The following is a 15847-nucleotide window of genomic DNA, read 5'->3' as shown; positions in this document are numbered from 1 at the left end:
CTTGCTGATGACCATCAATCATAAAATGTTTGTGAATCAATATGAACTATGTTTTGTTCCAAAGATTGATCTGATAGCTCCTGTAGTGCACTACACCATACCGTATTGTTAACTGTGAACTGATCCAAATTGGATGTCTAATTGCCCTAGTCAAAAACTGTCCATTTTGGACATACAAAATATTAAATATTATTGGTAATTTTATATCCATATGATTTGTATTAGCAATTTAGGATGATATCTGGCTACAATTAATACAAGTTTGAATGTTTGTCCAAAGAATTGATGTAAAATCAAGGAAAAAAGTATATCATATTTGAAAGTAAAAAACCAATAGTTATGATGCAATTTTGGATATTAACCATACGAACTTCAAGAATCGGGCAGAAGGCAAGTGCCTTTATCTCAAGAAGCCTTCCCAAATTTGTTCAACAAGTTTTCAACCCACTTTTATAATTAAGGGAAAAGTTGTTTTTATTTCTTTCAGAATAAGCATAAACAGTGAAGGGAATTAAATTATCTAAATTTAGATTATGGCAAAACTTCTGTTAATGTAAGTGACCACAATAGGAGACCCAGAAGATTTTATATGTAGGAAAATTTTAATTTTACCAAAAATTACCAATGAAGAATGCTCCTCATGTTTTGAGAGATTCTATATCACCATCCCAGAGGTTATAAAAATGTTGCATGTAACACCTTCTGACCTCTGCACCTTACTATGACTGGTCAAACAAACTGTCAAAGGCAAAACTTAACCTCGTGTTGCCTTAAATGGTCATTTGGCATGAATTAATTGTTGACCAGAGTCAATAGACTTAAGCATTGGGAAAAATGCAATGACTACTAAGCAATGGGGAAAAAATGGAATCTCATAAAGTTTGAGTGACTTCTTAGAAAAAAAGGGTAAAACATATGGTTAATAAAAAATTTCACTTATTTGTATGCCTGAAAGAATCACACTTAGGAAGAGAGCTTCATAGAAAAGCATGTTAAGATCACGTCACTGAGCAAGCAATGAAAATAAGTAGAATAGGGAATCAGATGTCAGGGGCTTACTTCATCCGGAACATCCAAAGATGTGACAATAGCAACTTTCATAATCTCCAAGATTGAACTAGTCCCTTCATTTAATAACTGAAATAACAGTAGTGTTAATTACATGAACAATTTGAATAAAGATGGAATGCATATTACCAAAAATTACAACTCATGCGTACATGAATTTCGCTGAAAACCACTTGAACATCAAAATGTGATGTAGTCTCCCCTGATTCCTCATGCAGCTGTGATTTACTGCTGCTCAGATGTATGCCCCTGACATTGTTCTCAATCATAATATCTTTTCCTCGGTGCATAAACTTCACATCAAGTTTTGGCATACTGAAGCTAACCTTCCAAAATGCAAATAGGTCTTGTTAAGAGTCAAGTTGATCCTAATCTACATTAGGCACTATTACAATAGAATCAATTGTAATAAAATAATTCACAACTTCCTCTACGACAGGAAACTTAATCTCATCCAATCTTTCCAAAGAAAATATTGAAAGGAACCAACAGAGTTTATCAAGTCAGAGGATCAAAGAAAAAAAATCACATCAATATAAAGTTCAAAGGCATGTAAATCTGACGTTAGCTGAACAGAAAAACAGTAGCAAACATCAACGATATGTTATCATTAACTTACAACCTGTCTATTTCAATTGAAAATGTAAAACAAATTATCATCTATGTTCAGCTAAAAGTAGTACTTCTCATTTGAAGAGCAAAAAAGATTTAAAAATCAAATCACCCACTTGGTATGAGTGGTACATATTAGGTGGTACAAGATTCTGAAACCCGGAGCATCCAGTATAATATGGTCATCAAATGTACCAACCAATTGGAAAGTAAATGTTGATATACCACATGGCATGAACTACAAATTTATTCTGGCCATACCGCCATAATAAAAAAATGTTTAATTTTGTTGAATGTTCTTAGTTGTGCTGTACGGGAGTATGTCGCAAGATAATTGATGACCACTCAAAAACTAAAAGATAGTAATAAATATCAAGATACTGAGGAAATGACTTATGGGCTCTGCCGATGAATTGTGTCAGACAACTTTCCTGCACTAGCACATCAGAAAAAAGTCTATTCCTAAAATGAGCTGGATTAACCATGGGAATGGCTGGCTTCTCCCTTTGACCCATGCTGGTGGCATAATTATCTCATTCGAGGAGTAAAAACTGATCATCAAGCAAAAGGATAATTGTGAAACAAAAAATTAAGAGCTAAAACATGCCCCTATTGAGAGAAATATGCACCTCGTCTCTATCCTGTTCCCCAATATATAATGTTTCAATTAATATTCCTATTCTCATTACTCCTCACCTTCATTACATGCTCCCACTACTCTATTACAACAGCTACACACAACAGTTAATATAGAGAAAAACAATATCAGAGCATCACTGACCACTACTTTTGTGCTACTTCACACAACCAAATAGTAGACTACAACAATACGTACTAGATATAAACTGACTGACTAGTGTTTTAATGCAACTACACAGCCATCCTCTCCATTCTTTGGCTTTTCTACTACAATGTTGACAGCATTTCCACATCAACAGTGTGCTTATGCCCAAATATGAAGGAAATCACTCCTTAAATTGAATGGTGTGAAATATATAAAATAATGGAAAGATAGAGAGGAAGGATGGCAATAAAATTATCCTTCAAGTAATCTCCTTGAATGGATGTAAATGAAGAGGAAATATCACTTTTTTATAAGACACAATAATTGTTTAACAATTATCAATTAGCTTTTGGTACAAATTTGGGCAGATAAATTATGAAGGGTGGATGCTTAAATGTACCTCTTTAAACTTCTATCTTCCATCTTTTCTTTACAAGAGAAATAGAGGATCCGTCCTTTAACTTATCTCTTGTTTTCAATCAATCCACCGACCTATCATTTCAAGGAGATAGACCAGTAAGACTCATTTTGGGAATTGCACACACATGGTCGTGCTGGGCATTTTAAGAAAGATAAAGTCAAGCCCTCATTTTAGATAAAAGTTTATTGGTCATCCTTGAGATGTGACATTGTTAGAATTACATGTGTAATAGCCATAGGAACCAAATAGAATATGGGTATGCAAGGTGGTTATTATAAATGAACATCATGCCCCGAGCCAACTGTTTTGAATTGATTTGGATCTAAATGTGAAACAGTCTTATTCAATGTCTGATTCAAAATGAGTTATAAGAGCAGTGTTTCAAGTTTCATCTTATAAATCCATTTTAAACTCTCATCAACGACTAAAAAGGCATTTGCATAGTAATTTAGGGTCAAAAATGACCTCCTAGCCGTCACTCTTCAGCTTCTGTAGCTCCTACACCTGGATTCAAACCTTTCCCAGCCCTCGAACAGAGGACTTCAAAGAGGCTTCAGCTAGACTTAGAGACAAGCAATGTTCTTTTTTTTGCACAACAACTCAGTTCATCACATCAACAAAACAGTGGCAGGTAATCGAGATTTCCAAATGCTCATCATGATTCAACCATTCATGAAAAGATTATGTGCCTTCATTTTAATCAAATAAAATTCACTGATTTTGCTTGTAAAAGAAATTAATGGCTCACTTGATTCATATCACCATACATCAGGGTGTAACTATTTAGAAATGTAAAAGTGTTCTATAATTTTATTACTGCTTGAATGCTTTATTACTTTATTACTGTTTGAATTTAATTAATTTGAAGAATTAGTATAAGTATATTTGTTATATTACTATTTTGAACTTTATCTGAACTAACTTGTTTTATTATTGCTTGAACTTAATTAATTTGAAGTATTAGTATAGGTATAATTGTTTTATTACTACTTTGAGCACACTTTGAGCTTAATTTATTTTATTACTTTTTATATTTGGGGCTATGTGTTTCATTAAGTATACAACGACATTAAATATAATAGTCTTTTAATATTAGTAAAGTAGAAATAATATGAATCTTATGGTTCCCGGTTCATAAAGTTGAAATGGTTCACAATATGAACCTCAATTAGATAACCTAATAAACTACCATTGATTCCTCATGAACGACAGCAACTTTGTTTCAGGGCTACCCCAAACTAATTCAAGTTGTGATTTGAATTATTAATTGTAGATAGGTTTTCTACAATAACATTTTATTCCTTGCAATAAATAAATAATCCATATCATTGACTAAAATATCCTTTAATGAAATTTAGAAAATCACATTACATCCACGACAATAGTGACAGGTAGGGATGATAGTGATGGATAGGGATGTAAATTTATTAATTATTTTTGAAACCCCCTTATGGAAGTTATTTATAACCCAACTTAAGTTTGCATTGCATTTCATACATAGACTAGAAAATGCATGTGTCTAGTGAATGAAAAAACAAGAATTTGGGATTTTATTTTGTTGATCATTGAGTTTGCCTATGCAATTTTTTATATCAACCTATAGGAAAATGTCTTTTTAAAGTTGTTTATGACCTTAGAGGTCTGGAGATCATTAATTTGATGATTTGATTCCTCCATTCGCCATTTCTTCAAAGTTTATTGAAAATTTTGTCAAGCACAGTTCGAAGCTTACTGATATTGGCAATGCAAATATCAATAGGAAAATTGCACTAATAATGAGACTTAGGAAGCATATTAATGAAACTTTGAGACTATTTTCTGGTTCATATTCACCCTAAGCACTTTCTAAAGAGCTCCACTGATCCCTTTCGTAAAAAAACAAAAAAGTACTAATGCTTATTATATTGACTTTCCAACTATTTGAACATAAATTCAGTTGTCAATGTTGAGGACTATTGCTATATCAAAAGGAATTTGAGTCTTCCTCTTGATTTTCCCACTAGTTAGAGTATGTGTTTCCCTCAACAATGCAATTAATTCCTCAAATGGAGTATACTTGATTCTTAGATCACCATAACTCCTTGAAACAATCAAAAGTACTTGGTTTGTTGGAAGGATTTCTAAAGATAGATCATGATGGGATCACCGAAGACGAGCTTCATTAAATTGCTCCTGACTTGTTTGATGGTATCAATCAACAAGTGCAAGACCCATCTCCTTCCAAAGCACTTGATAGTCATACACTTCGCACCTATGCTCGGCATCACAAATCTTGATTTGGATTATCCTTTCTTCCCACTCAATGGGGTTGAATTTTGGTGGGGAATCTTAATTTATCTTAAGTTTGGATTTGTAAGGATTAAGTTTGATAAGGTCTCCTCTTTAAGAGTGAGTCTCTAAGGAAGTTTTAAGTTGGCAATTCTTTAACTTTTGGGATGTTTAAGTAGTTTTGGTATGTTTAATTTAGAAGGTAAACTAGATTTAGTAGGAGTCTAATTATATATTTGTATTTCCTAATTTCATTTGATTATTTGCCAACTTTGCTTGTGTTGAGATCTATAAACATGTTTAAATCTTTCATGATGGCCGTTTTCAAGTATAAAAATTCCGTGTTATTCAATGTAAGAATTCTGTGTGATAAACTTGGAATGGCAGAGGGATGAAAGATGGTAATGTGGCTGAAGAATGGATCATATCCTGTGAGTATTCAATTTCAGCAGCAATTCTCTACAGGAAACCAAAAATCTGCCGAGAATATGATCAAAACATGAAATCAGTAATTGAAAAACAAGGATAATTTTGATGTGCCAGAAAAACTACTAGAGATTAGAGAAATCTGAAAATCAGAACATAATAATTTCACAAACTTGGATGCCTAGGAAAAAAACTCAAGCCTTCAAATTTGAAGTTCAGATGCTGGGTTTAACCAACACAGGCTCCAGTGCATATCTGTCTCGGATTCAACGACTGTTGGAGAAGATGAAGAGCCAATCAACAGAGAAGAAAGTCATGTCATGAATGAAAAGTTAAGAGCCAATCAACAAATTCAGCCAAATGCTGTAATTGCTGAGCACACAGACCACAGAACGTACTTGTGGGATGAAAGCACGACAATGAAATCATGAATGAGGAAGAAAATTCTCAAGATGATGTTATGACTTTAATGTCATGAGAATAGGAAAATTAGTAGAGTTCTAGATGGTCCTCTACCTATACAAATTTTCTTATTGTCATTTTACACATGCATCCATGTAATTCATATATTCAAATAATTATATTTACCTCCTGAAACAAAGCTATGATTCAATCCTCTATACCCTTACCATTCTTATATAGAATCTCAATCCTAGGCATGGAATAAAATATAAAGTCATGCCAAGTAGCATGCTGAAAAATATTCATTATGACGTGAAGCCAACACACATAACTAGATGGCAAAGGTGATTGACCTCATGCTGCTCATGCTGCTACGGTATCACCCTATATCATTTGTGTTGTTCCTATGTCATGTGGTACCCTACATTAACTCGATGAGCACAAGAGCAAACACAAGGAATCGAAGCCATGATCCTCTGATTCCTTATGTGAGTCACGAAAACGAGAAGAGAAAAAAAGGAGAAATGTGAAGAAATGTTATAAATTGTTGTTGAGAAGCTAGCATACTGATGAGGAAATGAGGCAGAATCAAGGTAGCAACAGCAAGGCTGAGGGCACAACTTGTTGAAGTAATCGAAAATCACAATGGACTGATCATGCAAGGAAAATATTGAAAGGGGAAGGGGATAGGAGCAACAGCAGTTGCCACACATTCGGGGATAGGAGCGCACATTTGCTGCAAGATGGGGAAGGGGCAGAGGTAAGAGTTGAATAAAATAAATTATATAACAAATATTAATCAATTTTATAACTCAATAATTAAAATATTGTGAATACAGTTTAACAAATTGTGTACTAATATGGAATTAATTCTGTATCAGAGCCAATAATTATGTATTAATATACAAAAAAATAATTATTATTAAATACTGTTGATTATAAAATACTATATTTCAATAAAACTGTATTCTTTACAAATATTCTAATTTAATAATATTAATTTGTAATTACTATATTAATCAACACTGTATTTTACTGGATAATAATAAAAAATATCATATTGAATCAATAAATAGTTTTAAATAATTAATATATTTTAAAAAAAAAAGGCAGCCCAGTGCACAAAGCTCCCGCCAATGCGGGGTCCCAGGTAAGGATTTATTGTACGCAATCATACCCTACTTTGCAAGAGACTGTTTTTGAGATTCGAACCCATCTAGGTCACATGGTGACAATTTTAAAATTATAATCAATAATGTTTAATCCTCCAAATTAGGAAAAATACTAGTGTGTAGGTTTATAATAGATAGAGTTGGAGTTAATGTATGAATTTTATTTTCTAAATATTTAACTTTTTAAAATAATATTTTGATATTTGTGCATTAAGGTTTTGATATTTATACAAAGGGTTTAAGTTAGCTTTGCATTGTATATTTGTTATGTTCTTGAGTGTGCAGGAGCTTTATAAGACACACATGGAGCTCACAAGGCTTGAAACTCAACAAGGTCAAGGTTATGTTGGATGATGACTTAGTGCGGCCAAGGTGATACATTAAGGGTGGTTTGGTTGGGAGTTATATTGATAACCTTAGTTATCCATCCAAGGTTATCAACAAAAACCTTATTTGGTTTAGGTAATGAACCATTCCCAAGTTATATTGCATTCCCGCCATATCACGAAACGTCAACAATCCGAGAATTTAACCTGGAATGTGATTACCTTTGATTTTGGAGGTTTTTCTCGATTCCGGGCTTCTCCGCATCGATCGTTACCGTTCCTTCGCGCGTCAGACTCGCCAGGGGCCGGAGGTGGCAAGTGGCATTAAAAGGCTCGACGAGGGTCGGAGTTGGCAGTCGGCACCAGAAGGCTCAGCAAACGATGTTTTGTGATCAAAAGTTCGGCGGGAGGCAAGCGGCGTTCTGCGGGCGAGCATTGTTCTGCAGATGTTCTGCGAAAGGCAGAGGCGGGCAGCATGCGACATGTAGTGTACGTGAGAGCTCTCCGTTGCCTTCACGATTTTTTTTAAAATTAGGTTTTTTAAAATTAGGTTTTTTAAAACTTAAGTTTTTTATTAAAACTTTAATTAATTGAATCAACCAACTCCTAATTATAGTTGAGATAACCTAAATAGATCTAGTTTAAAGCCCAATAAAATTATCCTAAAAAATTTCTAAAATAATAAAAAATTCTAAAATATTATTTAAATTTATTTATATATATCACCATTAATAATAATATTATTATTATTATATATATTTTAGTTTAGTTTATTAGTCAATCTGGTGATTGATACAATTCCCTACACTAAGTTATACATTAAAACTTTCAAACAAACAGGTTTTTATTACATTACCTAAGATTGAACCAAACACCTCAAAACCTTGGTTATGTGAGGTTATGCATGATCACCATGAACCAAACACACCCTAAGGGACTTGGAGGTCAGTGAAGATTGAAAAAAGTTATACGAAGTGATTGAAGGACTGCAAGATAAAAGCACTGAGGTGTGTTGGAGCAACTCTAGAGTATAACTTAACATGGCCAAGTTGGTAGCTCAGTAACTCGAAGTTCATAAAGATCAAAGAAGGATGGTTCGTAGAAATTGAAGAAGGAAAGAATGAGACATCTGAGGGACCACATGACGAGGAGTAAGGGTAGTGTTGATATCAGTCGATGGAGGCACAGTACGTAGGTAAAGCGTGAAAAATAACACTTGGAGTGAACTGAGGGCTCCATGCATCTAAGGGATGAGTACCCAAATGGGAGATGGTTATGGTGGCAAAATTAAGCTGCAAAGGTAAAATTTGGTAAGTTGTGAGAGTCGAAAGGCTTGTACACATAGAGTGAGAGTAAAATCTCAACTTAGGCATGAGACTCGATCATCAAAATGATCATAATCAAGTAGGTTCCAATCGACTAAAGTAGAATTTAATGAATAGGAGGATTGAATTGACTAAGGAGACAACTAGTGTGATCAACCAACTCATAGTTGAGTTGACTAGGTAGTCGACTCAACGAGCTATGATCAATTGACTAATGCTACAGAAGTAAAGTTGAAAGGAGTCATTGATTTGCACTACAACAGTTGGATTATCACAAGGCTATAGTGACCAAGTCGACTGATGGTGAAATCTAATCAACTCAAGTAGTCGTTGGCAGACTCAAGCTAAAGTGATTAAGGAACTAGTTGACTGATAAGTGGATCCAATCAATTGATTGGCGACAAATCAACTTAGAGCAAGTGAAATAAAAAGAGATTGGAGACAATGAAAGGGAGCTCGATGGAAGCTTCAAGATTGGCAAAATAGAATTGGTCAAATTTTATTATAAGTCTCTCCATAATCTTAAGCCTTCCTATTGAATTTTCTTATAAACCTTGTATGTTGTAAGAGGTTTCTCCAACTCTAATAGTTCGCTGAGAAGGAGAAAGATAGTAGCTTCTTGAGAGTGACTCACTAATGAATCATAAGTCGTGCAATAGAAAGAAGGGTTCCGAACCACATAAATGAAGGTGTTAGCTTTGTGATGTGCTTGCTTTAATGTTTCTTTTTATTCTACTGCATTAATCTTGTATGACCTTGCTAAATTTGTATCAAGAGTAGATTAGGATTGCAATTGCAAGTATAATCGCTACAAGCACACCCACTTCTAGCTTCTGGTCATCTCACATCTAGGTATCAACAATGTGTACATACACGACTAGGAACAAACTATAAGCAGTATGATTCAGAATAAAGACACGTGTGTAGCTTAAGGAATTGATTCTACTAACATTATTTTATACTGTGATATTATTGAACATAAGATGGAATCACCCATCTCAAACAACAACTTGCTAATGGATACTCGCATGTCCCAAAGTGTTCAAAATTTCATCAAGAAATTCCACATAGAATGAAAGAGAAACTTCAAATACCAACAGAAACAACATAAGAGTTTGATAGGAAAGCTTCTAAAGATCCTATTTATTCAAAGTCGTGGCAATGATATCCCACATGACCCAACTGCTCTTTGTGCCACCTGAAAAAAATATGATTGAGCAACAAATGTGTACAATTGTTGCTGCTAGAAAAATCTCAATTAGTGCTAGTGGAAGTGATTCAAACTCTTGAACCAATATTAAGGAGTGCAAATGTTCGTATTTCCTCATCAAGAGGTGGTATTGGTAATTTCTTTCCTTCTACTCGACAAAGGCATAAGGTAAATATTAGCAATATTGATCTGATGGCCTTCCCAAACCATGCTAACAAGTAGACCAGAATTAATATGCCAACACAAAGGGGAAGAAATCCATCTATCATAAAAAAAAACATTTCAATCAAATTCCACCAAATGCAGCAAATAATAAGTATGACATCAAACTATGATTGCGTATAAAATTGTTAGTTTTTACTTAGATGAACAAGCAAAGGAGACCAAAACGTAACTCATATCATCCAAAAAACAATGAAACCTATGTGGAGTTATGTTGATGTGTGATAGCTAGAAATATAATATTTCACAAATTTGTTAATGCAATTAAAGAATACCATGATACATCTTATACATATAGTCTAATGAATAGTATAGCTCAAGAGATAGGTGTCAAACATATAGTGCAAGTAGTCACAAACAACAGTGTCAACTTTAACAAGATAGAAAGTTGTTGGAGAAAGATCATCCGACATTATTTTGAACATCAAGTGCAACATTCTGTATTGATTTGATAATAATGGAGATAGGTAAACCTTGATATAGTAAAAAAGTACTTAAAAGAAAATAATCATTAATAAAATTGCTCTACAAACATCATTGAGTACATACATTAATAAGGAAATTTATGAAGATTCAACAACCAATAGAAACTTTGTTTGCATCTTAGTTTTTCTTTATAAAGTTATTGTTCCTAAAAAAGATCATTTCAGGATCGAATTGAAGATGATGTTCACTTTTGAGGACTAAAAGGCATCTTATTACTCTAGCACTACTGGAGATAGATAGGCACAAAAAACTATTCAATTTGCTAGCTTTTAATTACTTGAGGGTATTATTTTAGTCTAGCATATTCAGCACATCATTATCAATATAGTCTAGTTACAAATGATAATATGTAAGGCCCTCGGATGTGTAATATCAAACTACAACCATCAAGAGAATGAGCTGTTGAGTCTATTAATAGGAGTCAATAATTTCAAGACACATTTATCTCTTTTGGAGATCTTTTACAGTATGATATAGATATAAATTAGTACTAGTAACTATAAAATAATTTATTAATAGTCACTATTTACTTATATAGAAAACAATTTTGATTTGATTCATTTATTTATCTTACAATTAAAGTGAGTAAGATAAGCCCACCAATGTCAATCTCAAGCCCGGATAAAAAAGGTTGAGAGTTGCACGTTAGGTTGTCAGCCAACGTTGATCAGGCAAATGTTCAATGAATGGATTCATCAAACTATTGTATTAATACTAGGTCTTCCCCTGGAAGGAATGCATTGCAAGGTCCGACTGTAATGTTTTAGCAAGGACAGCTACATCTCTATGAGAACTTGAATGTAGTATTAAATATGCAAAAGTTCTCATATCATAAGTTGGATAAGAACAAATATTATAAGAAAACTAATTATCTAATATTTGAAATATATAACCTAGGAACGTGCACTAGTAAAGAAATAGAAGTAGTAAACACGATGATTAAGAAAAAAATTTATATTAAGTGTACAAGGAACAAGATGGATATGAGAGAAGACAAAGATGATAGAGAATTCAAATTTTAAGTTATGGTACACAAGAATAAGTAAAATAAGAAATAAAATAATATTATTGTAGATAGTTCATTAAAGAATGAAATAGGAGTAATTAGAAAGCGGATAGGATTATAACTCTCAAAATAATAATGACGAAAGAAACTATTAATGTCATTAGTGTGTATACACTTTAAGACATCCCGCCAAACTAAATAATTTTCATAGGAGAAAATCTAAATATGACATGTAGAAGTTAAAATGAGGAATATGATAGGGTGCATGGTGGTTATGGGTTTTGGAACAAGAAATGAAAAAAGTAAAACTATATTGGATTTTGCAAGAGCATATGACCTTATACTAGCTAATATGTTTTTCAAGAAAAGAATACTTGTTCAAATTCAAAAGTAAGAATAATAAGTCACACATAGACTTTCTTATGGTTTGAAAAAAAGATAAAAAATTTTGTAAAGATTGTAAAATTAACCCTAGAGAACTTAACTACCCAACATAGGTTAGTAGTATTGGATATTTGCATCAAACAACATGTGATAAGATGACATTAAAGTTGAAAATAGTAATCAAGAGTTTACTAGGTGAGTCAAAGGGGTGTGCACTACCAAATAAAGAATTTTGGTGATCGAATGAGAAATGAGAAAGTAAAGGAAAAAAACAAACAACCTATAAGATATTATATATAAGAACGAAGAAAACTTTAAAAAGTATTTAGTGACCAAGAAAGAAGCCAAAAAAACAATAAATGAAATCAAGAATGAAATTTTTGAATGTTTATATCAAAATTTGAATACAAAAGAATGCGAAAGGGGCATTTACAAATAACTAAAATAAGAAAGAGGAAGATAATAGATCTTATTCAAATAAAATGTATTAAAGATGAATGCAATAGGGTATTAGTAAACGATGAAGAAATAAAAGAGTGATGGAAGAGGTATTTTCATCAACTTTTTAATGAAGGTTTAGATAAACAACTTAATTTAAGTAATTTAAGTAGATCAAATAAGTATAGAAATTTAAATTTTTATCGTAAAATTCAAACTTCAGAAATAGAATAAGCTTTAAATGGAATGCAAAATGAAAAAGTAGTTAAACTTGATGATACTCCTATAGAGGTATAGAAGTGCCTAGGAAAACGAGGTATTGAATGGCTTACAAGGTTATTCAATTTGATATTGAAAACGAAAAAAAAATCTGATCAGTGGAGGATAAATATTTTAGTTCCCTTATATAAAAATAAAAAGATGTAAAAAAGTATGCAAACTATAAAGGTATTAAACTAATAAGTCATATCATAAAATTTTGATAAAGAGTAATAGAAAAAAGATTAAGGAAGGAGACCACGATGATAGAAAATCAATTTGAATTTATGCCTAAAAATTTGACGATAGAAGATATGTATCTTCTCAGACAATTAATTGAAAAATATTGGGAACAGAAGCAAGACTTACATATGATATTTGTCGACCTAGAAAAAGCTTATGATAAAGTCTCAAGAAAAATTATATGAAGAATTCTAGAAAAGAGATATGTTAAGTCCCTATTTTTTTATACTAATCATAAACGAACTCACTGAACACATCCAAAATATAGTATTGTGGTGCATGTTGTTTGTATATTATATTATTTTAATAGATGAGACACATGAAGGAGTAAATGTTAAACTTGAATCTTGACGAAAAATGCTAGAAGTGAAAGATTTTAGACTTATAGAGTAAAGACAGAATATATGGAATTTAAGTTTAACAATATTAGATGTAATGAAACAATTGCTAAGATAAGAGATGACGAATTGTCCGTAACTAAGAGCTTTAAGTATTTAGGATTATTTTTGCAAAAAGATAGAAGGATTGAGAGATGTCTTACATAGAATACAAGTAGGATAAAAATAGAGAAAAACGTCAAGGTGTCCTTTATAATCGTAAAGTACTTCTAAAATTTAAAAGAAAGTTTTATAAAATGACAGTTAGACTTACTATGTTATATAGAGTTGAATGTTGGATTATGACTCGAGCACATGAGCAGAAGATGAGAATTATAGAGATGAGGATATTAAAGTGAATGTACAAATATACAAGAATAGACATGATAAGAAATGAAAATATTAGAGAGAGTCGGATTTGCACCTATTGAGAGAAAACTCCGAGAGATACATTTAAGATGGTACAAACATGTATTTAGACGACCAATAAACATTCCAGTTAAACGATGTAAAACTATAACAAATATGCAAATCAAACAAGAAAGAGGACGACCAAAACAGACTTTGTTAGAAACAAGATAAAATTTATTTAAATATAAATAATAATATAGTAGGGGATAGGAGCCCAATAGCGTAGAAGGATTGATATAGCCGACCCCACATAGTGGGATAAGGCTTAATTGTTGTTCTTGTTGTAAAGTGAGTAAGATAACGAGAATTAGCCTAAAACATGAAGAAAAAAAATACAATAACGATTCTCTTACGCATAATGTCTTCAAATGTTATGAAAGAAATTGGTAGGTTTCTTATTCATACAAAACTGTGTATAGAAGATGGTGTACGTTCACCATAATATGTATCTTCAATTCAAATTCATGATGGAAGGGAGAAGGAAGAACAAGACTCTAATAATGTAGATATGATATTGGCTTAGAGTGGGAATGATCTAGCATGGTTGGTGGAGCATTATTGAGGTTGAGAATCTATTACTTCATGGAATAGCAGAAGATCCACCACCAAGATTTCATTTCTTAACAGCTTTAAGTAGTGCAAGCTAGAGATGTTGATAAAGCAGAACATGATAACGCACTGTCTGATTGAAATCTTTTCTGTTTGGATCTTGACTCAAACGTCTCAATTTATCACACCCCTAAAGACAACCAAAGCCCACAAGAAAATAAAATGGAGAAGCTTGTACATTCGAGTAAAAGAAAGAAAAGTTTTCTAAAGCTATTCTACAGTTAAGGGCAAATTGATAATTGGTCAAAATCTATTCAATATAATCGATGAGCAAGAAACATCATCACCTTCTCACACTACAATTTGATAAGAAATTCAAACTGATGATGGCAATATCAATAGTAATACAACTACCAAAGAAGACAATGGCAACAGAGATATACTGTGATAGTGAAACTTGTATTCCCTCGACTCCAACACTTAAGCCCTAAATATCTGATCAAGGTTACACATACAACCCAAATGATAATCATAACACGACCTATTAAGAATCAGTATCAATTAACTCAATATAGAAATGCAAGAGCAAACGAAACTTGTGCTTATCGATAGCATTCAGTAAATGGAGATCATATTTTTCATATGATGTCTTTAAAAAAACTCTGGATTACAATATCATCTGTTTTGATTAATCAACATAAAAAATTGCGCAGATGGTATATATTAATACTCAACTTGATGGAAGTGTTAGAATAGCTTTATTTATATATACTATTTTTATGCACTAGCACTGTAAAATGACTAAAGTCAGTACGTGGCCTTCTCAAACATAGAGGACTCCCTGTATACAGTGAGGGGCCTACTCAATAATGGAACAAGTTATTATTCCGTATAAAATGAATAATATTTAATCTTACAAAACCTATCCATTGGCTTGCTCATTGATCAGCAATTTTTCAATAATTCTAAAGTTGAAAACGTTGAGATGTTGGAGCCTCAAAATCTGCAGAACCATGACTTCTGCACAGAGAAACCTATAGATGTAGTGTAAGCTTTTCGTGGATTGCTAGAGGGGAGGAGTGAAGATAGACCCAAGGTTTAAAATATCGAGCCGTACTGGAGTTTCGGTCCCGGACCGGAACGATACAGTTTCGGTACCGTATTGTACTGTGCCGGTATAGTTTTGGTATTTTTAAAATATAAAATATATTAATTAAAATAAAAAATTTAATCTAAATATTTAAAAATAAAAAATAAATTTTTTTTTATAATTTATAGGTTTAAATAAAGCCTATTTAAATTATCCCGAATTATAATTTTGAACTATAACTAGGAGTTGATTATTAAACCTTAATTAAAACCTAAGTTTAAAAAAAATGGGAAAAATCGCGCACCGCGCGATTGGTTCACCCGTGTGGAGCGTCGCCGGGCCCCGGCGGCGTCGCCGGCCCCGGGCGGG

The 15847-nt window shown here is 32.7% G+C and overlaps 1 protein-coding gene across 1 annotated transcript in view; it reads right to left on the bottom strand.

Moving 5' to 3' along the window:
• LOC141835079 (protein SABRE) overlaps positions 1-15847 on the bottom strand; it is a 64551-nt gene that overhangs the window by 35879 nt on the left and 12825 nt on the right. Inside the window, exons 6-7 of the mRNA XM_074722505.1 lie at positions 1221-1394; positions 1060-1137 (exon numbers count right to left, since the gene is read on the bottom strand). Coding sequence (XP_074578606.1) covers positions 1060-1137; positions 1221-1394 — 252 coding nt within the window. The remainder of the gene's footprint in view (positions 1-1059; positions 1138-1220; positions 1395-15847) is intronic.

Source organism: Curcuma longa, chromosome 9, assembly GCF_044706935.1.
Source record: "Curcuma longa cultivar G26 ecotype Majalengka, Jawa Barat chromosome 9, ITB_CL_G26_1.1, whole genome shotgun sequence".
Classification (NCBI taxonomy): domain Eukaryota; kingdom Viridiplantae; phylum Streptophyta; class Magnoliopsida; order Zingiberales; family Zingiberaceae; genus Curcuma; species Curcuma longa.
This window is presented reverse-complemented; position numbering and strand designations above follow the sequence as displayed.